General features: G+C 49.4%; 1 protein-coding gene across 3 annotated transcripts in view; it reads right to left on the bottom strand.

The window, feature by feature from the left end:
* Positions 1-25581, bottom strand: part of SLC12A7 (solute carrier family 12 member 7) — a 952187-nt gene that overhangs the window by 172227 nt on the left and 754379 nt on the right. For all 3 annotated transcript variants that reach the window (XM_063922663.1, XM_063922664.1, XM_063922665.1), the window contains exons 12-13: positions 8827-9001; positions 1429-1547 (exon numbers count right to left, since the gene is read on the bottom strand). In XM_063922663.1, coding sequence (XP_063778733.1) covers positions 1429-1547; positions 8827-9001 — 294 coding nt within the window. The remainder of the gene's footprint in view (positions 1-1428; positions 1548-8826; positions 9002-25581) is intronic.

Below are 25581 nucleotides of genomic sequence, written 5' to 3'. Positions count from 1 at the left end.
TGACTAAAGTGGATAGTCTTGGGTTGAATCTTTGTGTTTATAGTTTGTTTTCTTCCTCTTCACATGAGAAAGAGTCCTTAATCAACTTGTCTAACACATTCAGGTACAGAGCAGTTTGAAGGTCCTCATCCTTTTTCAATAGTTTGATTTAATGACGGGTACTGAAGAGCTAAAGCTACTCAGACTATCCCCTGCATCTCCCATCATGGTAGGTAGACCAGAAATGGACTAGACCGACCATGACTCAGGTATAGCCTTTAGAGCAGGCATGTCCAAACTGCGGCCCTCCAGCTGTTGTGAAACTACATATTCCAGCATGTCCTGACACCGTTTTGCTGTCAGAGAATGCTAAAGCTGTGTCAGGGCATGCTGGGATGTGTAGTTTCTCAACAGCTGGAGGGCCGCAGTTTGGACATGCCTGCTTTAGAGTCTTAGGGGTATATTCAATAAGAGTCGGGTCCATTCCGACATGCAGTTGTCGGAATGGACCCGACAACCCCTATTCAAAGAGCGGACAAATCCGACTGTCGGATATGGCCGTTCCCTGTGTCCTGTCCTGCCGCTGCTGTCAGCGGCTGCTGGGTGCGCTGACAGCAGCCGCGGGGGAGCAGTGTGCGACGGCCAGTGGGCGGCGCCTGGTGGGGGAGCTTCCAGCGGCTGTCGGAGCTGGCAGCGGGTGTGATCTGTGCGGCGGCGGAGGAGGCACTGCAGGTACCATCATCCCCGTAGCCCGACGCACCGCTCCCCGTCTCCTCACCTCAATCCAACTTGTTTTCAAGTCGGATTGAGTTTGTCGGAAAGGGGGCCAAAACCTGTCGGATTTGGCCCCGTTTCTGACAGCAGCAGGCGGATCGGCGGGTATTCCGCCGATCCACCTGCTTTCCGACAAGTCGGCTTTCCAGACTTCTCAGAAAAAATGTGCCCCTATTGAATAGGTTGCAACCCCTTCTGACCTATTCCAGTCGGAAACTGCCGTCTTTCCGACAAGACGGCAGTTTCCGACTCTTATTGAATATAGCCCTTAGTGGTGAGCACTGAGAAGGCTGGAATCATGAGTGGTAACAGGCTGCTGGAATAGGATGAAGTATGCAGGTTGTGGCTATTTGCACGTTCTTAAATTTGAATGCATCTACACAAGGAATCAATTTTAAATACTTTAGAGACATTCTATAAATGTAAAAAAAAGTTTTTTCTTTTAAAAACAACTTCATAATTGTATAATGAGGTTCACAAACCAGCTAACTACCATTATTAATTTATTACACTGTAATCCTTTATTTTTAAAGGCACCACAAAAGTTCTGTGGTGCTGTACATGTTTGATGTCTATAAAGGTATGTCTGTCACATGTTACCATGCAATTTACACTTCATACAATCATATGGAGCAATATTTCACAGCTTGAACTTTAGAGAATTCTAGGTCTTACATTGACAGAATTGGAGCAACACTGTCCAAAGATGCAATCAGAATACCAATTTCACATATGCCAGCTGTCAGCAACAAAGCCCACGTTGGTTCTCCATTAGCTTTTCCATGACCAAACACCTGAACCAATAAGATAATAAGACCTTAGTAATAGTATTTATGTAAAAAAAAAAATCAATAAAATAAAATACTATCTTAACCCCTTAACGGGAATGTGGTTAAATTACCGGCTGTCAGGATCCCGGCAGTCAGGATACAGACGCTGGAATCCTGACAGCCGGGAAAATGCAGATGGTCGAAATCCTGACCCAAGCCCCGTATTCCCACTCAGGTGGTGGTCCACGCCACCACCTAAGAGGGAATATAACAGTGTGGTGACCAAAAGTCGCCACAGGGCCTGAAGCGTGGCAAGTGCAGCGAGAGGACATGTTGCGCTCGCTGCCGGTAATCTGGCAGTCGGGATTCTGCTGTCGATCTCCTGACTGCCGGGATCCCATACCAATCCTCCTTACAGTAGTAGTATAACTAATCATTTGTGGGTCCCATAGGTATATCTATAAGGGCCCCATGCACTGCAAAAAAGAAGAAGAAAAAAACGAGTTTTATGGTAAGAACTTACCTTTGTTAAAACTCTTTCTGCGAGGTACACTGAGCTCCACAAGGATAGACATTGGGGTGTAGAGTAGGATCTTGATCCAAGGCACCAACAGGCTGAAAAGCTTTGACTGTTCCCAGAATGCATAGCGCTGCCTCCTCTATAACCCCGCCTCCCTGCACAGGAGCTCAGTTTTTAGTTAACCAGCCCAATGCAGTAGCAGGAAAAGAGACGACAACGATTAGTAGCCACATACACCACACTCTCAGGAGAAGTGTCAGCGGCTAATGCCATACCAACCCAAAGAAGCTAAGTGCGTCAGGGTGGGCGCCTTGTGGAGCCCAGTGTACCTCGCAGAAAGAGTTTTAACAAAGGTAAGTTCTTACCATAAAACTCGTTTTCTGCTGTGGGGGACACTGGGCTCCACAAGGATAGACATTGGGGATGTCCTAAAGCAGTTCCTTAAGGGAGCACTGTAGCGGGCACAAGAACCCTGCGTCCAAAGGAAGCATCCTGGGAAGCGGCAGTATCGAAGGCATAGAACCTTATGAACGTGTTCACAGATGACCACGGCGGGCCGCCCAAGACGGTCCCAGAGACAGAGTAGAATGGGCCGTAATGTGAACAGGAGCCGAGAGGCCAGCCCTCACATAAGCATGTGCAATCACCATTCTAATCCATCTGGCCAAAGTTTGCTTGTGAGCAGGCCAGCTACGTTTGTGAAATCCAAACAGCACAAAGAGAGAATCAGATTTCCTAATAGAAGCAGTTCTCTTCACATAGATACGGAGAGCCCGTACCACATCCAAAGACCGCTCTTTGGAAGACATCAGGAGAAACAAGTGCCGAAACCACAATATCCTGGTTAAGGTGGAACGAAGAAACCACCTTAGGTAAGTATCCGGGACGAGTCCTAAGAACCGCCCGGTCACCGTGAAATATCAGATATGGGGAACTACAGGACAAGGCACCCAAATCAGACACTCTTCTAGCTGAGGCAATAGCCAGCAGAAACACCACCTTAAGGGAAAGCCACTTAAGATCAGCTGAACCAAAAGGTTCAAACGGAGAATCTTGTAACACCTCCAAAACCACCGACAAGTCCCAAGGAGCCACAGGCGGGACATAGGGAGGTTGGATACGCAACACACCCTGAGTAAAGGTATGCACATCAGGTAAGGTCGCAATTTTTCTCTGAAACCACACCGACAAGGCAGATATTTGAACCTTGAGGGAGGCCAGACGCAGGCCAAAATCCAGCCCTGCTGAAGAAAAGCCAACAACTTGGCTATACTAAACTTGGAAGCGTCATAATCGTTAGATGCGCACCAAACAAAGTAAGAATGCCAGACCCTATAGTACATCCGAGCCGAAGCCGGTTTCCGGGCCCGCAACATAGTTTGAATGACCGCCTCAGAAAACCCTTTAGCCCTTAAGACGAAAGCTTCAAGAGCCACGCCGTCAAAGACAGCCGGGCCAGGTCCTGGTAGACACAGGGGCCCTGAACGAGGAGGTCTGGGCGTTGTGGAAGTAGAATTGGACGCTCTGACGATAGGCCTTGCAGGTCTGAGAACCAGGGCTGTCTGGGCCACGCTGGAGCTATGAGAAGCAGAATTCCTTTTTCTTGCTTGAACTTCCGAATTACCCTGGGCAGGAGTGACACCGGAGGGAACACGTACGGCAGCCGAAACCTCCACGGCACCGCCAGCGCATCCACGAATGCTGCTTGAGTATCCCTTGTCCTTGCTCCGAAGACCGGAACCTTGTGATTGTGTCGAGACACCATCAGATCCACGTCTGGAAGGCCCCACTTTTCCACTAGAAGTTGAAACACTTCTGGATGAAGGCCCCACTCGCCGGCATGTACGTCCTGACGACTGAGAAAGTCCGCTTCCCAATTCAGGACTCCCAGAATCAATATTGCCGAAATGGCTGGTAGATGGCGTTCCGCCCAATGTAGAATTCGTGAGACTTCCTTCATTGCCAAACGGCTTCGAGTACCGCCTTGATGATTTATGTAAGCCACTGTGGTGGCGTTGTCCGACTGTACTTGAACAGGACGGTTCTGAATTAAATGCTGGGCCAGGTTCAATGCATTGAAGATCGCCCGCAATTCCAGAATGTTGAATGAGAGGAGGGATTCCTCCTTGGTCCACCGACCCTGAAGGGAGTGTTGCTCCAGCACCGCGCCCCAACCTCTTAGACTGGCATCCGTCGTCAACAGGACCCAGTTGGATATCCAGAAGGGACAGCCCCTGCACAATTGTTGGTCCTGGAGCCACCAGAGCAGCGACAGACGAACCTCTGGTGTCAATGAGATCATGTGAGACCTGATCCGGTGAGGCAGGCCGTCCCACTTGGCTAGAATTAGCCTCTGGAGGGGGCGAGAATGGAATTGAGCATACTTCACCATGTCGAATGCTGAGACCATGAGGCACAGCACCTGCATCGCCGAATGTATCGACACTTGTGGACGAGAAAGGAAGCAACGAATCCTGTCCTGAAGCTTCAGGACTTTCTCCTGAGACAAGAACAACCTCTGGTTGTGGGTGTCCAATAGCGCTCCCAGGTGCACCATGCTCTGAGCAGGGACCAGGGAGGATTTCTTCCGTTTGATAAGCCACCCGTGGGCTTGTGGAAACCGGACCGTCATATCCAGATGACGTAGGAGAAGTTCTGGGGAATTTGCCAGGATTAACAAGTCGTCCAGATACGGCAGTATCCTGACCCCTTGACGGCAGAGTACCACCGTCATCACCGCCATGACTTTGGTGAAGACTCGCGGAGCCGTAGTCAAATCAAAAGGTAACGCCTGAAACTGGTAATGGAGGTTGCCAATTGCAAACCTAAGGTATTGCTGATGTGACGCTGCTATAGGAATATGCAGGTAAGCATCCTGTATATCCAGGGAGACCATGTAGTCCCCAGGTTCCAAGGCCAGAACTATAGAGCGAAGGGTTTCCATACGGAACTTGGAAACCTTCACAAACCGGTTCAATGCCTTGAGGTTGAGAATGGGCCGGGAGGACCCATTCGGTTTCGGGACTAGAAACAGCGGAGAATAGTACCCCCGGCCCCTCTGCGCAAGAGGCACTTGTACTACGACTCCTGTATCCGGGAGGGTCTGTACCACCGAATGTAGAGTGTTTGCCTTTGTCTGGTCCAACGGGACGTCTGTCCGGCAAAATCGATGAGGGGGTCGGTTTTTGGAGGCTATGGCGTAACCTCAAGTGACGACTTCCCGTACCCAGGCATCTGAAGTGGTCTTCAACCATTCCTGGGTATACCCTAGAAGCCGGCCCCCCACCCTGGGATCCCCCAGGGGGAGGCCCGCCCCGTCATGCGGCAGGGTTATCGGTCTTGGAAGCTGGCTGATGGGCCGCCCAGGCTCTCTTGGGCTTTGGCTTACCAGGTTTGGAAGTGCGGGTCTGCTTGTTGTACGCCTGACCTTTTGCTTTACCTGAAGGACGAAAGGGAGTACCTTTAGCCTTCGACACAGAAGGAGTGGTACTTGGCAGACAGGCAGTTTTGGCAGTAGCCAAGTCAGCCACTATCTTATTTAAATCCTCCCCAAACAGAATATCTCCCTTGAAAGGGAGTACCTCCAGGGTTTTTCTAGAGTCCAGATCCACAGACCAGGATCTCAGCCACAATATCCGGCGAGCCAGGACTGACGTAGTAGAGGCCTTGGCTGCTAGGATACCGGCATCAGAAGCCGCCTCTTTAATATAGCGAGAAGCTGTGACAATATATGACAAGCATTGTCTAGCATGGTCAGAAGAGATTTCAGCTTCTAACTCCAAGGCCCATGCTTCAATAGCCTCTGCAGCCCATGTTGCTGCAATAGTGGGCCTTTGTGCAGCACCCGTAAGGGTGTAAATCGCTTTCAGACAACCCTCCACACGTTTATCCGTAGGCTCTTTTAGAGACGTGACGGTAGTGACAGGTAGAGCTGAGGAAACCACCATCCTAGCCACATGTGAGTCTACTGGAGGAGGCGTTTCCCAATTTTTAGACAGCTCTGGTGCGAGAGGATAGCGAGCCAGCATCTTCTTTTGAGGCACAAACTTCTTACCCGGGTTTTCCCAGGGTTCCTGATGTATATCCACTAAGTGGTCAGAGTGAGGTAAAACTTGTTTAACCACCTTCTGACGCTTGAACCTATCTGGTTTCTTAGGAGGGACGGACGGCTCGGGATCATCCGTAATCTGCAAAATAAACTTAATAGCCTCCAAAAGATCAGGAACATCCACATGTGAACTACCCTCCCCATCAGCAGTATCTGTGTCAGAATCTGTGGGGTCAGTGTAAGTGCCGTCTTCATCAGATGAGGTGTCAGTGACAGCAGTGGATTGTGAGGAGATAAGAGCTCTTAGAGGACCCCTTGGGCTTGGGCGCACAAGGCTCAGACTTTTTAGTCGTCAGGGACTGGTTCAACTTCTTCAATTGAGCAGATAAATCGTCCGCCCACGGCGGGTTAGCTGCAGGGACCACATACGGTTGTACCGGGGGTGTTAGTTTATTAACTAGCGTATGTAGAAGCGTGGAAAAAGCGGCCCACGGTGGGTCATTATGTACCTCCGTTGCCACAGTCCCACTGGGGGGCAAGGAGCCCCCAGAACCAGAGCCCACAGCTGCTATATTCTCCTCATAGGGATCTGTGGCTTCAGCAACACCGGCAGTGTGTTCAGCCCCAGAACCGTTACCCTCAGAAGCAGACATGATATAACTTGCAGTATCAGGTAACACAGTACAATTGGCAGCAACACAATACCTCTTACCCAAACCCCTGCGCAGTGTAGTCAGCACTAGGAGAGATATGGTGACTAAAATCACAGAGAAAAATACATATTAAAGTATATCTTTGTGAAAATCCTATATAAATATAAAACCTGACGCACCAAGTCCCCTCAGGTTATAGAATATAGGGATAGCAAGTTGAGTGAAAGACCCGAAATGGACACCACTCAGCTAGCTAATGCACATACAGATAGTCACAGTTTGTACAATGTAGAGGTTATTACTAACAATAATACTGCACTGGACTAGCTTATATATATAGCTATGTAGTCAATAGATATAATACTGCACAGTAACAACTGGATGCATATCACAAGGTAACTGTACTGGAAAACCCTGACTAAATGCACTCTCTCTTAACTAACTCTGTCTAAAAGGCAGGTAGAATACTTAAGTGTCATGTAAAGTCACAGCACTGACAACCAGGCGGCTTTACACAGGAGGATTTACCCAAGCAGTCCCAGGAACAGTGAAGCTGAGAGAAATGGCGCCTAGACACTGACAGGGAGTGAGGGAGAGACAGATATGCAGCTCCAGGGTGGTAACATTTGCGGGAAATGGCGCCCTGGGGCTGGGGGAGGGGCTTCAGGTCTAAGCCTTATCCCCCTGCTGGCAAAACCACCGGGTACTGTGGGGTCTTATTAAACTCGTTTAGAGAGAAAACCTGACCTGCGCCCATGCCCTGGTGATCTAGTGGCCCGCGCCGGATCGCAATAAAGTACGGGTCCCGCAAGCGGGACCCACTCACCACCTCCCGAAGCGCGGCCACGCGATCCCAGAGAGCCCCCGTCGTGTGTGCCTGACCATGAAGAAAACCGGAGCCTCCTGCTGTAGTTACCCGGCAACCAGGGCTCGGGAGTGTACAGCGCTGCTGGGGAGAGCTGGAGCTGCAGCAGTGAATGTCTCTGACATTTATACACCGCTGCTGCCCTTGTAGTCTTCACTTTTTCTTCAAAAAAGCTCTTCTTAGGGCTGTCTGGAGCAGCCCCTCTGTTATGTGCCTGCTATCTGCGGCACCAACTACACAACTGAGCTCCTGTGCAGGGAGGCGGGGTTATAGAGGAGGCGGCGCTATGCATTCTGGGAACAGTCAAAAGCTTTTCAGCCTGCTGGTGCATTGGATCCAGATCCTACTCTACACCCCAATGTCTATCCTTGTGGAGCCCAGTGTACCCAGCAGCAGAAAAAGACAATGAAAACAAGCCTCCCATTGTATTCTGAATCTATGGTAGTTACACCACTGTCTGCTAAACTGCTGTATTTTGTTCCAGTAATTTAACAGAGAATACATATTTTGTTCTGGAAAAAGACAGGATTCTTTTTGTGGGATATTGAAATAAATACTTTATGGGCACAGAGCCTGATTCAGATATGTATGCAAACCGATGGTCCTCGGATGCAGCAGTGGCTCAAAGGTGGCAGGAGGAGTCTATTTACACAAAACGCCACCAACGGACTAGCATATTTCCTCACAGCCGCTGCGTCCAAAGATGCATCTACTGTGTGAACTGCGCCCATCTCTGAATCACCCCCACAATGTGGAAAAACAAGATAAACACACTTTCCACAACGCTTCTCATACTTTCTTCTATATAGTGCAATAGCATATATTAACCCAAATGTAATTTGCTACAATTTTAGGTATAACTACGATTTTCTGTTCCTCTAATAGAATAAGAAGAGTGCATGAGATTACAGTGCTAGCTCTAGCGGCATACGTCACTACCAACCAGACCCCCCGCCCCCCCCACCCCCTTCCTGCTTCTTACCTTACCTGGCTAAAGGTGGGGGTAGAATCCTCTGCTCCCCAGTGGGAGTGCAGTGTGTGGCTTTTAGTTCATAGCTAAGCACTCCCAAACCATCACATACATGGAGAAGCAGCATATGTCAGCTTCACGAGCAAAACTCTACTGTCTGGCACTGCCTCCATGTCAGAGACTGATGTGCCATGTGTGTATTAAAGGCAATGAATGAGAAACAAAGAAAAAGCGTGTTCCATGGTACCTGAAGAAAAGGCACTATTCCATCTCTTGCAATGGCCTGCAGCAAACGTGGGGCGCCTGTCAAACTCTGGAGTCCAGCACCGCAAGTAGAGAAGAAAGACCCAATAACAATTACCCAAGGAGATGGCCAAGCCAATGTACCTATAACAAGCTGGCCACTAACTGCTTCACCAAATCTGAAACATAGTAAGGATAATGGTTAAGAAGTTTGTATACAGTTTTACCTGAAGCCACAGGAAATCACCAAATTTGATGCGTATAGCTCTCACAGGTTTAGGATCTCATCAGGCACATAGTTGCTCAAATACAACTGCTATTTATAATGTTCAAACTCACAAAAGTTGACATGTAATTGTAATATATTTTATTAGAGATTTATAAACACACACACACACACACACACACACACACACACACACACACACACACACACACACACACACACACACACACACACACACACACACACACACACACACACGGTAAAATGATTTCATAAAAATCCTGTGTTTGCCCTTGAGCTGGAATGAAAGATATACCCAGTCTCCACTGGGACAAAGTGACCATACTGCTGTACATAGCACTTAATCCTGTATTTTGGAATGGCATTTATTGACAGGTCAAAGGAGCAACTAGGCTATGGATTTTGTGAATATAACTGGAATGATCAAACAGGAACCTGCACAAAGTTTTTATGGATTAAGTTTTTTACAATATTCAATCTTAAATTCCATAAAATTTTGAACTTCAAGACAGTACTAAAGAAAAATCCCATAGTCTAGCATTTGGTATTCAGAAATATAGATACAAGTAACAAAATTAATAATGTATATTTGAGCAAACACAAAACAAAAACACTTGCCTAAAATACAGTAAGTATCCTATTTACAATATCAACAAAAAGGAGTTAGCGAGTCATATAGATTAAAAGTAATTTCTAGTGATTCTATAAACTATACTAGTAGTATGTAAATCCAAATGTAATACAGAAATGATAAACATATGCACTAAGTACAAGATTAGGTTTTCCATTCTGCCACATTCTACAATTGTTTTTCCCCCGTTTACCATTGTTTGGGCAAGGATAACACAAATAGCCTGAAAAACCCAAAATAGGATTTTGGTTACCTACCAGTAAATCCTTTTCTCGTAGTCCGTAGAAGATGCTGGGGTCCACATTAGTACCATGGGGTATAGATGGGTCCACCAGGAGCCAGTCACTTTAAGAGTTTGAGAGTGTGGGCTGGCTCCTCCCCCTATGCCCCTCCTACCAGATTCAGTCTAGAAACTGTGCTCGAGGAGACTGACCTCTTTGGGAGAAGGATTTAACACAGATAGTGGCGAGATTCATACCAGCCCACACATACAAGGAACATCAAGTTAACGTAGCTTGAAAACTCAGCAACCGCTGAAACATTACTTACCTAGTAACAATGCAGTACTCAACTAAAACGAAGTTGTACTGAACCAAATAACAATAGCAGGAAAAACAAAGCGCTGTGCGGGCGCCCAGCATCCTCTACGGACTACAAGAAAAGGATTTACCGGTTGGTAACCAAAATCCTATTTTCTCTTACGTCCTAGAGGATGCTGGGGTCCACATTAGTACCATGGGGATGTACCAAAGCTCCCAGAACGGGAGAGAGAGCACGGAGGCTCCTGCGGAACTGATTGACTGAACTTCAGATCATCAGAGGCCAAAGTATCGAACTTGTAGATCTTTGCAAACATGTTCGACCCAGACCAAGTTGCTGCTCGGCAGAGTTGTAAAGCTGAGACACCCCGGGCAGCCGCCCAGGAAGAACCCACCTTATGAGTAGAGTGGGCCTTGACAGACGTAGGACACGGCAATCCTGCCGTAGAATATGCATGCTGGATAGTGAACCTAATCCAGCGAATCGTCTGCTTAGAAGCAGGACACCCAATTTTCTTGGGATCATACAGGACAAACAGAAAGTCCGATTTTCTGTGACGAGCAGTCCTCTTCACAAAGATTTTCAGAGCCCTTACAACATCCAAAGACTTTGATGAAATTGAGGAGTCAGTAGCTACTGGCACCACAATAGGTTAGTTGATATGAAATGCCGACACAACCTTAGGAAGAAACTGCTGACGTGTCCGGAGCTCAGCTCTATCTTCATGGAAGATCAAGTATGGGCTTTTACAGGACAAAGCCCCCAACTCCGCTCAAACCAGATTGGAGAACCTGCAACACCACATTAAGATCCCATGGCGACGTAGGCGGTACAAAAGGAGGATGGATGTGCAGAACTCCCTTCAAAAAGGTCTGAACCTCAGGGAGGGCAGCCAATTGTTTCTGGAAGAAAAAGGACAGGGCTGAAACCTGGACCTTCACAGAACCCAACTTCAGGCCCATATCCATACCAGTTTGTAGGAAAAGGAGAAACCGTCCCAGTTGAAACTCCACTAAAGGAAATTTCTTGGACTCACACCAAGATACATATCTTTTCTAAATTCAATGGTAATGTTTAGACGTTACTCCTTTCCTAGCCTGTATCAGGGTAGGAATAACCTTGTTCGGAATGCCCTTCCGAGGTAGTATCAGGCAATCAACCTTCATGCAGTCAAACGTAGCCGCGGTAAGCCTTGATAGGCGAACGGCCCCTGCTGCAGCAGGTCCTCCCGAAGAGGAAGAGGCCTCGGCTCTTCTAGCAGTAGATTCAGAATATCCGCGTACCAAGCCCTTCTTGGCCAGTCTGAAGCAATAAGGATCGTTTGAACCCTTGTTCTCCTTATGAGCTTTAGAACTCTTGGGTTGAGTGGAAGTGGAGGAAACACGTACACCGACTGGAACACCCACGGAGTCACTAGGGCATCCACCACCAGTGCTTGCGGGTCCCTCAACCTGGAACAATACTGCCGAAGCTTCTTGTTCAGATGAGAGGCCATCATGTCGATCTGGGGTACACCCCAAAGATCTGTTACCTCCTTGAACGCCTCCGGATGGAGACCCCACTCCCCTGGATGGAGATCGTGTCTGCTGAGGAAGTCCGCTTCCCAGTTGTCTACTCCCGAAATGAAGATTGCTGACAGCGCCAACGCATGTTTTTCTGCCCAGAGGATGAGTCTTGTAACCTCTGCCATTGCAGTTCTGCTCTTCGTTCCGCCCTGTCGGTTTATGTAAGCCACTGTTGTCACATTGTCCGACTGCACTTGAATGGCCCGATTTCTCAGAAGATGGGCCGCTTGGAGAATACTGTTGTAGGATGGCTCTTAGTTCCAGAATGTTTGACCACCTTCCTTGGAAGGTTAACCCTTGAGTGACTGCGCCCCAGCCCCGGAGACTTGCATCTGTGGTTAGAAGGATCCAGTCCTGAATCCCGAACCTGCGGCCCTCCAGAAGGTGAGGTAATTGCAGCCACCAGAGAAGTGAAATCCTGGCCTTTGGCGACAGACGTATTCTCTGGTGCATGTGTAGATGGGATCCCGACCACTTGTCCAAGAGATCTAGATGGAAGGACCAAGCGTGAAACCTCCCGTATTGTAGAGCCTCGTAAGAGGCCACTATCTTCCCCAGAAGGCAAATGCACTGATGAACTGACACCCGGGCTGGCTTCAGTACATCCCGGACCATGAATCACCAACGCATTTTCCTCTGGGAGAAACACCCTCTGCACCTCCGTGTCGAGGATCATTCCCAGAAAGGACAACCTCCTGGTTGGTTCCAAATGTGATTTTGGAAGATTCAGGATCCAACCATGTTCCCTGAGAAGTTGGGTTGTGAGTGCTATGGACCGTAACAGCTTCTCCTTGGACGATGCCTTTATCAGCAGATCGTCCAGATATGGAATTATGAGTCTCGCTCCCACCAGCCCCACCTTCGGGACGTGCAGTCCACCGTCATGCGGAGGACTTTGGTGTAACTGAAGCAGGTTTCTGTTCCTGGGAACCTGAAGACACAGGTTTCTTGAACTTGGGCCGACCTCTCCGAAAGAAGGTGTTGGACGGCTTGGCCTTTCTGGGCTTGGTAGCTCGAAAGGGCTGTGATGTAACTGAAGAAAAGGGTTTCTTCGGAGCAGGTGTAGCTGAGGGAAGAAAGGGTGACTTACCAGCCGTAGCCGTGAATATCCACGCATCTAACGCTTCCCCAAAGAGAGCCTGACCTGTGTAGGGAAAGGTCTCCACACTTCTTCTGGATTCCGCGTCGGCAGGCCACTGGCGCAACCATAGTCCTCAACGAGCTGATACTGACATGGAGGAAATTCCCGCAGCCATGAAACCCAGGTCTTTCACGGATTCTACCAGAAATCCTGTTGAATCCTGGATGTTACGTAAAAACAATTCAACATCACTTTTATCCATTGTATCCAAGTCCTCAAGTAACGTGCCTGACCACTTTACTATAACTTTGGCAATCCAAGCACTGGCAATAGTGGGACGTAGTATTGCCCCAGAAATTGTGTGTATGGATTTGAGCGTATTATCAATTTTACAATCAGCCGACTCTTTCAAGGCGGTAGATCCTGGAACTGGAACAGGTAAAACCACCTTTTTTGAGAGTCTGGATACTGACGCGTCAACAATAGGCGGGTTTTCCCATTTTTTCCTAACTTCTACCGGAAAAGGAAACACTACCAGAACCCTCTTGGGTATCTGGAATTTTTTATCTGGGTTTTCCCAAGCCTTTTCAAATATAGCATTTAATTCCTTTGACGCAGGGAAGGTTAGCGAGGCTTTCTTATTTTCAGTGAAGTAAGCCTCCTCAACCTGCTCGGGTGTTGTATCAGCAATATCCAACACATCTCTAATAGCCTCTATCATCAACTACACCCCTTTTGCAAGAGATACTGCCCCCGCAACACATCCCTGTCACCATCTGCAGTATTAGAATCATCCTGCATGATCTGTGCAAGAGCATATTTATGTGAATATACAGCGGGGAGCCCTGATGTACCAGAACTGGGCCAGACTGCCATAGAGTTCTGTAAATCCTGAGTTGCAGATTCATTTTGTGCAACCCTGTTAGAAATCTGAGAAATCATAGATTTGATAGAGGATAACCACTCAGGCTCTCTTGCTGGTATCTGTTCTAAACCAGTGCAATCCTGATTACATGGAATGGGATCATCCTGAGAGGACATATCCTCTGCAGCATATGACACAGAGTCCCTGGACATTGCTTAATGGAGACCACAGACACTCCACACACATACAGGGGAGTACAGAGTTTCCCCCCCAAGAACGGCAAGAGAGACACAGAGATTGGAGCCAACCCACACACAGCGCTTTTAATATAAAGGGAGAGCCCCTACTAGCGCTGACTGTGCATCTTAATAGGTTATGCAGTCGTTCTGCAGCCTCCCCCCCCTTCTACAACCCCCTGGTACCGTGAGAGATAGCTGGAGTTGCTGTGGAGCGACTTGCTCATCACTGACAGCGTTGTGCAGGCAGGAAAATGTCGCTGAACGCTGCTGGGTCCGCTCTGAGAAGCTCCGCCCCAAAACGTCACTGTCTTACCACTCTTCATAGGAATATACTGGCCTGGGGATATATGCTGGCTGAGAGCTCAGGACCCTGACAGGCTGCGTGACCAGTGTAGGGTGTAGGCACTGGCTCAGGGCGCCCCTCACAGTGCACAGTGCCGCACTATGTACCGCAGAGGCTCCAGCCCTAATGCCGCCATCTTCACATCCCCCCCCCCCCCCCCTTGTTAGGGGGGTCGATGACTCTCTCGCCACCGATCTTCAGCTCTGTAAGGGGGTGGCGGCATGCTGCTGGGGTGAGCGATCCCCTTTGGCAGGGAACGATCTATCCACTCTGGAGCTCAGTGTCCAGTCAGCGGAGATAGTGGCTCAGACCCCGCAGGGCGGAGACTACTCCCCCCTTAGTCCCACGAAGCAGGGAGGCTGTTGCCAGCAGCCTCCCTGTAAAATAATAAACTCTAAAAAATAAGAATTTACTTACCGATAATTCTATTTCTCGTAGTCCGTAGTGGATGCTGGGAACTCCGTAAGGACCATGGGGAATAGCGGCTCCGCAGGAGACTGGGCACAAAAAGAAAAGCTTTAGGACTACCTGGTGTGCACTGGCTCCTCCCCCTATGACCCTCCTCCAAGCCTCAGTTAGGATACTGTGACCGGACGAGCGTACACAATAAGGAAGGATTTTGAATCCCGGGTAAGACTCATACCAGCCACACCAATCACACCGTACAACCTGTGATATGAACCCAGTTAACAGCATGATAACAGAGGAGCCTCTGGATAGATGGCTCACAACAACAATAACCCGATTTGTTAACAATAACTATGTACAAGTATTGCAGATATCCGCACTTGGGATGGGCGCCCAGCATCCACTACGGACTACGAGAAATAGAATTATCGGTAAGTAAATTCTTATTTTCTCTGACGTCCTAGTGGATGCTGGGAACTCCGTAAGGACCATGGGGATTATACCAAAGCTCCCAAACGGGCGGGAGAGTGCGGATGACTCTGCAGCACCGAGTGAGAAAACTCCAGGTCCTCCTCAGCCAGAGTGTCAAATTTGTAAAATTTTACAAAAGTATTTGACCCTGACCAAGTAGCAGCTCGGCAGAGTTGTAAAGCCGAGACCCCTCGGGCAGCCGCCCAAGATGAGCCCACCTTCCTTGTGGAGTGGGCTTTTACAGATTTTGGCTGTGGCAGGCCTGCCACAGAATGCGCAAGCTGAATTGTACTACAAATCCAGCGAGCAATAGTCTGCTTAGAAGCAGGAGCACCCAGCTTGTTGGGTGCGTACAGGATAAATAGCGAGTCAGATTTTCTGACTCCAGCCGTCCTGGAAACATATATTTTCAGGGCCCTGACAACGTCCAGCAACTTGGAGTCCTCCAAGTCCTTAGTAGCCGCAGGTACCACAATAGGCTGGTTCAGATGAAATGCTGAAACCACCTTTGGGAGAAATTGAGGACGAGTCCTCAATTCTGCACAGTCCGTATGAAAAATCAGGTAAGGGCTTTTACAGGATAAAGCCGCCAATTCTGACACACGCCTGGCTGAAGCCAGGGCCAACAACATGACCACTTTCCATGTGAGATATTTTAATTCCACAGTGTTGAGTGGTTCAAACCAATGTGATTTTAGGAAATCCAAAACAACATTCAGATCCCAGGGTGCCACTGGAGGCACAAAAGGAGGCTGTATATGTAGCACTCCCTTAACAAACGTCTGGACTTCAGGCACTGAAGCCAGTTCTCTCTGAAAGAAAATCGACAGGGCCGAAATCTGGACCTTAATGGATCCTAATTTTAGGCCCATAGACACTCCTGCTTGCAGGAAATGCAGGAATCGACCCAGTTGAAATTCCTCCGTCGGGGCCTTTTTGGCCTCGCACCACGCAACATATTTCCGCCAGATGCGGTGATGATGCTTTGCGGTTACATCCTTTCTGGCTTTTATCAAAGTAGGGATGACTTCGTCTGGAATGCCTTTTTCCTTTAGGATCCGGCGTTCAACCGCCATGCCGTCAAACGCAGCCGCGGTAAGTCTTGGAACAGACAGGGTCCCTGCTGGAGCAGGTCCCTTCTCAGAGGTAGAGGCCACGGGTCCTCTGTGAGCATCTCTTGAAGTTCCGGGTACCAAGTCCTTCTTGGCCAATCCGGAGCCACGAGAATAGTTCTTACTCCTCCCCGCCGTATAATTCTCAGCACCTTGGGTATGAGAGGCAGAGGAGGGAACACATACACCGACTGGTACACCCACGGTGTTACCAGAGCGTCCACAGCTATTGCTTGCGGGTCCCTTGACCTGGCGCAATACCTGTCCAGTTTTTTGTTGAGGCGGGACGCCATCATGTCCACCTTTGGTTTTTCCCAACGGTTTATCATCATGTGGAAGACTTCTGGGTGAAGTCCCCTCTCTCCCGGGTGGAGGTCGTGCCTGCTGAGGAAGTCTGCTTCCCAGTTGTCCACTCCCGGAATGAACACTGCCGACAGTGCTATCACATGATTTTCCGCCCAGCGAAGAATCCTTGCAGCTTCTGCCATTGCCCTCCTGCTTCTTGTGCCGCCCTGTCTGTTTACGTGGGCGACTGCCGTGATGTTGTCCGACTGGATCAGCACCGGCTGACCTTGAAGCAGAGGTCTTGCTTGGCTTAGAGCATTGTAAATGGCTCTTAACTCCAGAATATTTATGTGAAGTGATGTCTCCAGGCTTGACCACAAGCCCTGGAAGTTTCTTCCCTGTGTGACTGCTCCCCAGCCTCGCAGGCTGGCATCCGTGGTCACCAGAACCCAGTCCTGAATGCCGAATCTGCGGCCCTCTAGAAGTTGAGCACTCTGCAACCACCACAGGAGAGACACCCTTGTCCTTGGGGACAGGGTTATTCGCTGATGCATCTGAAGATGCGATCCGGACCATTTGTCCAGCAGGTCCCACTGGAATGTTCTTGCGTGGAATCTGCCGAATGGGATTGCTTCGTAGGAAGCTACCATGTTTCCCAGGACCCTTGTGCATTGGTGCACTGATACTTGGCCTGGTTTTAGGAGGTTTCTGACTAGCTCGGATAACTCTCTGGCTTTCTCTTCCGGGAGAAACACCTTTTTCTGGACTGTGTCCAGGATCATCCCTAGGAATAGAAGACGTGTCGTCGGGATCAGCTGCGATTTTGGGATATTGAGAATCCAACCGTGCTGCCGCAGCACTACTTGAGATAGTGCTACTCCGACTACCAACTGTTCCTTGGATCTTGCCCTTATCAGGAGATCGTCCAAGTAAGGGATAATTAAAACTCCCTTCCTTCGAAGGAGTATCATCATTTCGGCCATTAGTTTGGTAAAGACCCGAGGCGCCGTGGACAATCCAAACGTCAGCGTCTGAAACTGATAGTGGCAGTTCTGTAGCACAAACCTGAGGTACCCTTGGTGAGAAGGGTAAATTGGGACATGGAGGTAAGCATCCTTGATGTCCAGAGACACCATATAATCCCCTTCTTCCAGGTTCGCGATCACCGCTCTGAGTGACTCCATCTTGAATTTGAACCTCTGTATGTAAGTGTTCAAAGATTTTAGATTTAGAATAGGTCTCACCGAGCCATCCGGCTTCGGTACCACAAACAGCGTGGAATAATACCCCTTTCCCTGTTGCAGGAGGGGTACCTTGATTATCACCTGCTGTGAATACAGCTTGTGAATGGCTTCCAATACCGCCTCCCTGTCGGAGGGAGACGTCGGTAAGGCAGACTTTAGGAAACGGCGAGGGGGAGACGCCTCGAATTCCAATTTGTACCCCTGAGATACCACCTGAAGGATCCAGGGATCCACTTGTGAGTGAGCCCACTGCGCGCTGAAATTCTTGAGACGGGCCCCCACCGTGCCTGAGTCCGCTTGTAGAGCCCCAGCGTCATGCTGAGGACTTGGCAGAAGCGGGAGAGGGCTTCTGTTCCTGGGAACTGGCTGTTTGCTGCAGCCTTTTTCCTCTCCCTCTGCCACGGGGCAGAAATGAGGAGCCTTTCGCCCACTTGCCCTTATGGGGCCGAAAGGACTGCGCCTGATAATACGGCGTCTTTTTATGTTGAGAGGCTACCTGGGGTAAAAATGTGGATTTCCCAGCAGTTGCCGTGGATACCAGGTCCGATAGACCTACCCCAAATAACTCCTCCCCTTTATAAGGCAATACTTCCATATGCCTTTTGGAATCAGCATCACCTGACCACTGCCGCGTCCATAACCCTCTTCTGGCAGATATGGACAGCGCACTTACTCTTGATGCCAGTCGGCAAATATCCCTCTGTGCATCACGCATATATAAAAACGCATCTTTTAAATGCTCTATAGTCAGTAATATAGTGTCCATATCCAGGGTATCAATATTTTCAGTCAGGGAATCCGACCAAGCCACCCCAGCACTGCACATCCAGGCTGAGGCGATTGCTGGTCGCAGTATAACACCCGTGTGAGTGTATATACATTTTAGGATATTCTCCTGCTTTCTGTCAGCAGGTTCCTTAAGGGCGGCCGTATCCGGAGACGGTAGTGCCACCTGTTTTGACAAGCGTGTGAGCGCTTTATCCACCCTAGGAGGTGTTTCCCAACGTGCCCTATCCTCTGGTGGGAAGGGGTATGATGCCAATAACTTTTTAGGAATTATCAGTTTTTTATCGGGAGAAACCCACGCTTCATCACACACTTCATTTAATTCCTCAGATGCAGGAAAAACTACAGGTAGTTTTTTCTCACCAAACATAATACCCTTTTTAGTGGTACTTGTACTATCAGAAATGTGTAAAATAAGAATTTACTCACCGGTAATTCTATTTCTCGTAGTCCGTAGTGGATGCTGGGAACTCCGTAAGGACCATGGGGAATAGCGGGCTCCGAAGGAGGCTGGGCACTCTAGAAAGATTTATGACTACCTGGTGTGCACTGGCTCCTCCCACTATGACCCTCCTCCAAGCCTCAGTTAGGACACCGTGCCCGGACGAGCAGACATAATAAGGAAGGATTTAGAATCCCGGGTAAGACTCTTACCAGCCACACCAATCACACCGTACAACTCGTGATACTATATCCAGTTTGACAGTATGAAAACAACTGAGCCTCTCAACAGATGGCTCAACAATAACCCTTTAGTTAACAATAACTATTTACAAGTATTGCAGACAATCCGCACTTGGGATGGGCGCCCAGCATCCACTACGGACTACGAGAAATAGAATTACCGGTGAGTAAATTCTTATTTTCTCTAACGTCCTAGTGGATGCTGGGAACTCCGTAAGGACCATGGGGATTATACCAAAGCTCCCAAACGGGCGGGAGAGTGCGGATGACTCTGTAGCACCGAATGAGAGAACTCCAGGTCCTCCTCAGCCAGGGTATCAAATTTGTAGAATTTTGCAAATGTGTTTGCCCCTGACCAAGTAGCTGCTCGGCAAAGTTGTAAAGCCGAGACCCCTCGGGCAGCCGCCCAAGATGAGCCCACCTTCCTTGTGGAATGGGCATTTACAGATTTTGGCTGTGGCATGCCTGCCACAGAGTGTGCAAGCTGAATTGTACTACAAATCCAGCGAGCAATAGACTGCTTAGAAGCAGGAGCACCCAGCTTGTTGGGTGCATACAGGATAAACAGCGAGTCAGATTTTCTGACTCCAGCCGTCCTGGAAACATATATTTTCAGGGCCCTGACTACGTCTAGCAACTTGGAGTCCTCCAAATCCTTAGTAGCCGCAGGCACCACAATAGGCTGGTTCAGGTGAAACACTGACACCACCTTAGGGAGAAACTGGAGACGAGTCCTCAATTCTGCCCTATCCATATGGAAAATCAGATTAGGGCTTTTACATGATAAAGCCGCCAATTCGGACACTCGCCTGGCTGAAGCCAAGGCCAATAACATGACTACTTTCCATGTGAGATATTTCAGATCCACGGTTTTTAGTGGCTCAAACCAATGTGATTTTAAGAAACTCAACATCACGTTGAGATCCCAAGGTGCCACAGGAGGCACAAATGGGGGCTGAATATGCAGCACTCCTTTCACAAATGTCTGAACTTCAGGTACTGAAGCTAGTTCTTTTTGAAAGAAAATCGACAGAGCCGAGATCTGTACTTTAATGGAGCCTAGTTTTAGGCCCATATTCACTCCTGCTTGCAGGAAATGCAGAAATCGACCTAGTTGAAATTCCTCTGTTGGGGCCTTTTTGGCCTCGCACCATGCAACATATTTCCGCCATATGCGGTGATAATGCTTTGCCGTAACATCTTTCCTGGCCTTAATAAGCGTAGGAATGACTTCTTCCGGAATACCCTTTTCCTTTAGGATCCGGTGTTCAACCGCCATGCCGTCAAATGCAGCCGCGGTAAGTCTTGGAACAGACAGGGCCCCTGTTGTAGCAGGTCCTGTCTGAGCGGTAGAGGCCACGGGTCCTCTGAGAGCATCTCTTGAAGTTCCGGGTACCACGCTCGTCTTGGCCAATCCGGAACCACGAGAATGGTGTTTACTCCTCGCTTTCTTATTATTCTCAATACCTTTGGTATGAGAGGCAGAGGAGGGAACACATAAACCGACTGGTACACCCATGGTGTCACTAGAGCGTCCACAGCTATCGCCTGAGGGTCCCTTGACCTGGCGCAATATCTTTTTAACTTTTTGTTGAGGCGGGATGCCATCATGTCCACCTGTGGTTTTTCCCAACGGTTTACCAGCATCTGGAAGACTTCTGGATGAAGTCCCCACTCTCCCGGGTGGAGGTCGTGTCTGCTGAGGAAGTCTGCTTCCCAGTTGTCCACTCCCGGAATGAACACTGCTGACAGTGCTAGTACATGATTCTCCGCCCATCGGAGAATTCTTGTGGCTTCCGCCATCGCCATCCTGCTGCTTGTGCCGCCCTGTCGATTTACATGGGCGACTGCCGTGATGTTGTCTGACTGGATCAGCACCGGCTGGTGTAGGAGCAGGGATTTTGCTTGACTTAGGGCATTGTAGATGGCCCTTAGTTCCAGAATATTTATGTGAAGGGAAGTCTCCTGACTCGACCATAGTCCTTGGAAGTTTCTTCCCTGTGTGACTGCCCCCCAGCCTCGAAGGCTGGCATCCGTGGTCACCAGGACCCAGTCCTGTATGCCGAACCTGCGGCCCTCTAGAAGATGGGCACTCTGCAGCCACCACAGTAGCGACACCCTGGTTCTTGGAGACAGGGTTATCAAGCGATGCATCTGAAGATGCGATCCGGACCACTGGTCCAACAGGTCCCACTGAAAGATTCTGGCATGGAACCTGCCGAAGGGAATTGCTTCGTAAGAAGCCACCATCTTTCCCAGGACCCGCGTGCAGTGATGCACTGATACCTGTTTTGGTTTCAGGAGGTCTCTGACTAGAGATGACAACTCCCTGGCTTTCTCCTCCGGGAGAAACACTTTTTTCTGGACTGTATCCAGAATCATACCCAGGAACAGTAGCCGTGTCGTCGGAGCCAGCTGTGACTTTGGGATATTCAGAATCCAGCCGTGCTGGTGCAGCACCTCCTGAGATAGTGCTACTCCCACCAACAACTGTTCCTTGGACCTCGCTTTTATTAGGAGATCGTCCAAGTACGGGATAATTAAAACTCCCTTTTTTCGAAGGAGTATCATTTCCGCCATAACCTTGATGTCCAGGGATACCATGTAATCCCCCTCGTCCAGGCTCGCAATAACCGCCCTGAGCGATTCCATCTTGAACTTGAATTTTTTTATGTATGTGTTCAAGGATTTCAAATTTAAAATGGGTCTCACCGAACCGTCCGGTTTCGGTACCACAAATAGTGTGGAATAGTAACCCCGGCCTTGTTGAAGTAGGGGTACCTTGATTATCACCTGCTGGGAATACAGCTTGTGAATTGCCGCTAGCACCGCCTCCCTGTCTGAGGGAGCAATCGGCAAGGCAGATTTTAGGAACCGGTGGGGTGGAGACGCCTCGAATTCCAGTTTGTACCCCTGAGATACTATTTGAAGGATCCAGGGATCCACCTGTGAGCGAGCCCACTGATCGCTGAAATTCTTGAGGCGGCCCCCCACCGTACCTGGCTCCGCCTGTGGAGCCCCACCGTCATGCGGCGGACTTGGAAGAAGAAGCGGGGGAGGACTTTTGCTCCTGGGAACCTGCTGTTTGTTGCAGCCTTTTTCCCCTACCTCTGCCTCTGGATAGAAAAGACCCGCCTTTTCCACGCCTGTTTTTCTGGGTCCGAAAGGACTGAACCTGATAAAACGGCGTCTTCTTAGGCTGTGAGGGGACATGGGGGAAAAATGCTGACTTCCCAGACGTTGCTGTGGAAACTAGGTCCGAGAGACCATCCCCAAATAATTCCTCAACCTTATATGGTAACACTTCCATGTGCTTTTTTGAATCTGCATCTCCTGTCCACTGGCGAGTCCATAAGCCTCTCCTAGCAGAAATGGACAATGCACTTACTTTAGATGCCAATCGGCAGATTTCCCTTTGTGCATCTCTCATATATAAGACTGAGTCTTTTATATGGTCTATGGTTAACAGGATCGTGTCTCTGTCTAATGTGTCAATATTTTCTGACAGTTTATCTGACCACGCAGCGGCAGCACTGCACATCCAAGCTGACGCAATAGCTGGCCTAAGTATAATGCCTGTGTGTGTATATACAGACTTCAGGATCGCCTCCTGCTTTCTATCAGCAGGTTCCTTGAGGGCGGCCGTATCCGGAGACGGTAGTGCCACCTTTTTAGACAAACGTGTGAGCGCTTTATCCACTCTAGGGGGTGTTTCCCAACGTGACCTATCCTCTGGCGGGAAAGGGAACGCCATTAGTACCTTCTTAGGAATTACCAATTTTTTGTCAGGGAAAGCCCACGCTTCTTCACACACTTCATTTGATTCATCTGATGGGGGAAAAACTACGGGTAGTTTTTTCTCTCCAAACATAATACCCTTTTTAGTGGTACCTGTACTTATATCAGAAATGTGTAACACCTCTTTCATTGCCTCAATCATGCAGTGAATGGCCTTAGTAGGCATCAGGTTAGACTCATCGTCGTCGACACTGGTGTCAGTATCAGTGTCAACATCTGGGTCTGCTTGTGGTAGCGGGCGTTTTAGAGCCCCTGACGACCCATGCGACGCCTGGGCAGGCACGAGCTGAGAAGTCGGCTGTCCCACATTTGGCATGTCGTCGATTTTCTTATATAAGGAGTCTATACGTGCACTCATTACTTTCCATAAGCCCATCCACTCAGGTGTCTGCCCCGCAGGGGGTGACATCCCTTCTAAAGGCATCTGCTCCGCCTCCACATCATTATCCTCATCAAACATGTCGACACAGCCGTACCGACACACCGCACACACACAAGGAATGCTCCGAATGAGGACAGGACCCACAAAAGCCCTTTGGGGGGACAGAGTGAGAGTATGCCAGCACACACCAGAGCGCTATATAATGCAGGGACTAACTGAGTTATGTCCCCTATAGCTGCTTTTTATATTATATATATATATATTGCGCCTAAATTTAGTGCCCCCCCTCTCTGTTTTTACCCTGTTCTGAAGTGTAGACTGCAGGGGAGAGCCAGGGAGCTTCCTTCCAGCGGATCTGTGAAGGAGAAATGGCGCCAGTGTGTCTGAGGGAGATAGCTCCGCCCCTTTTCCGCGGCCTATTCTCCCGCTTTTTCCTGGATTCTGGCAGGGGTATTTACCACATATATAGCCTCTGGGGCTATATATTGTGGTATTTTTGCCAGCCAAGGTGTTTTTATTGCTGCTCAGGGCGCCCCCCCCCAGCGCCCTGCACCCTCAGTGACCGGAGTGTGAAGTGTGCATGAGGAGCAATGGCGCACAGCTGCAGTGCTGTGCGCTACCTTGGTGAAGACTGATGTCTTCTGCCGCCGTTTTTCCGGACCTCTTCTTGCTTCTGGCTCTGTAAGGGGGACGGCGGCGCGGCTCCGGGACCGAACACCAAGGACTGGGCCTGCGGTCGATCCCTCTGGAGCTAATGGTGTCCAGTAGCCTAAGAAGCCCAATCCGGCTGCAAGCAGGCGAGTTCGCTTCTTCTCCCCTTAGTCCCTCGCTGCAGTGAGCCTGTTGCCAGCAGGTCTCACTGAAAATAAAAAACCTAAATCTATACTTTCTTTCTAAGGGCTCAGGAAAGCCCCTAGTGTGCATCCAACCTCGGCCGGGCACGAAATCTAACTGAGGCTTGGAGGAGGGTCATAGTGGGAGGAGCCAGTGCACACCAGGTAGTCATAAATCTTTCTAGAGTGCCCAGCCTCCTTCGGAGCCCGCTATTCCCCATGGTCCTTACGGAGTTCCCAGCATCCACTAGGACGTTAGAGAAAACATTTTTCATTGCCTCTATCATGTAACGTGTGGCCCTACTGGAAGTCACATTCGTCTCTTCATCGTCGACACTGGAGTCAGTATCCGTGTCGGCGTCTGTATCTACCATCTGAGGTAGCGGGCGTTTTAGAGCCCCTGATGGTCTTTGAGACGCCTGGACAGGCACCAGCTGAGTAGCCGGCTGTCTCATGTCATCAACCGTCTTTTGTAAAGAGCTGACACTTTCACGTAAATCCTTCCATAAGCTCATCCACTCAGGTGTCGACTCCCTAGGGGGCGACATCACCAGTACAGGCAATTGCTCCGCCTCCACATCATTTTCCTCTTCATACATGTCGACACAGTCGTACCGACACACAGCACACACACAGGGAATGCTCTGATAGAGGACAGGACCCCACTAGCCCTTTGGGGAGACAGAGGGAGAGTATGCCAGCACACACCAGAGCGCTATATATATGTTGGGATAACACCAAACAGAGTGTTTTTCCCTTTATAGCTGCTGTGTATATTATACTGCGCCTAATTAGTGCCCCCCCCCCCTCTTGTTTTACCCTTTTCTGTAGTGCAGGACTGCAGGGGAGAGTCAGGGAGATGTCCTTCCAGCGGAGCTGTGAGGGAAAATGGCGCCAGTGTGCTGAGGAGATAGGCTCCGCCCCCTTCTCGGCTGACTTTTCTCCCGCTTTTTTTAGGAATCTGGCAGGGGTTAATATACATCCATATAGCCCTGGGGGTTATATGTGATGTAATTTAGCCAGCCAAGGTGTTTATATTGCTGCTCAGGGCGCCCCCCCCCCAGCGCCCTGCACCCATCAGTGACCGGAGCGTGTGGTGCATGAGGAGCAATGGCGCACAGCTGCAGTGCTGTGCGCTACCTTGGTGAAGACTGATGTCTTCTGCCGCCGATTTCCCGGACCTCTTCTTGCTTCTGGCTCTGTAAGGGGGCCGGCGGCGCGGCTCTGGGACCGGACTCCGAGGCT

The sequence above is a fragment of the Pseudophryne corroboree genome, chromosome 5, assembly GCF_028390025.1.
Source record: "Pseudophryne corroboree isolate aPseCor3 chromosome 5, aPseCor3.hap2, whole genome shotgun sequence".
Lineage (NCBI taxonomy): Eukaryota > Metazoa > Chordata > Amphibia > Anura > Myobatrachidae > Pseudophryne > Pseudophryne corroboree.
Note: the sequence above shows the minus strand (reverse complement) of the source record. Positions and strands in the feature narration are given on the sequence as shown.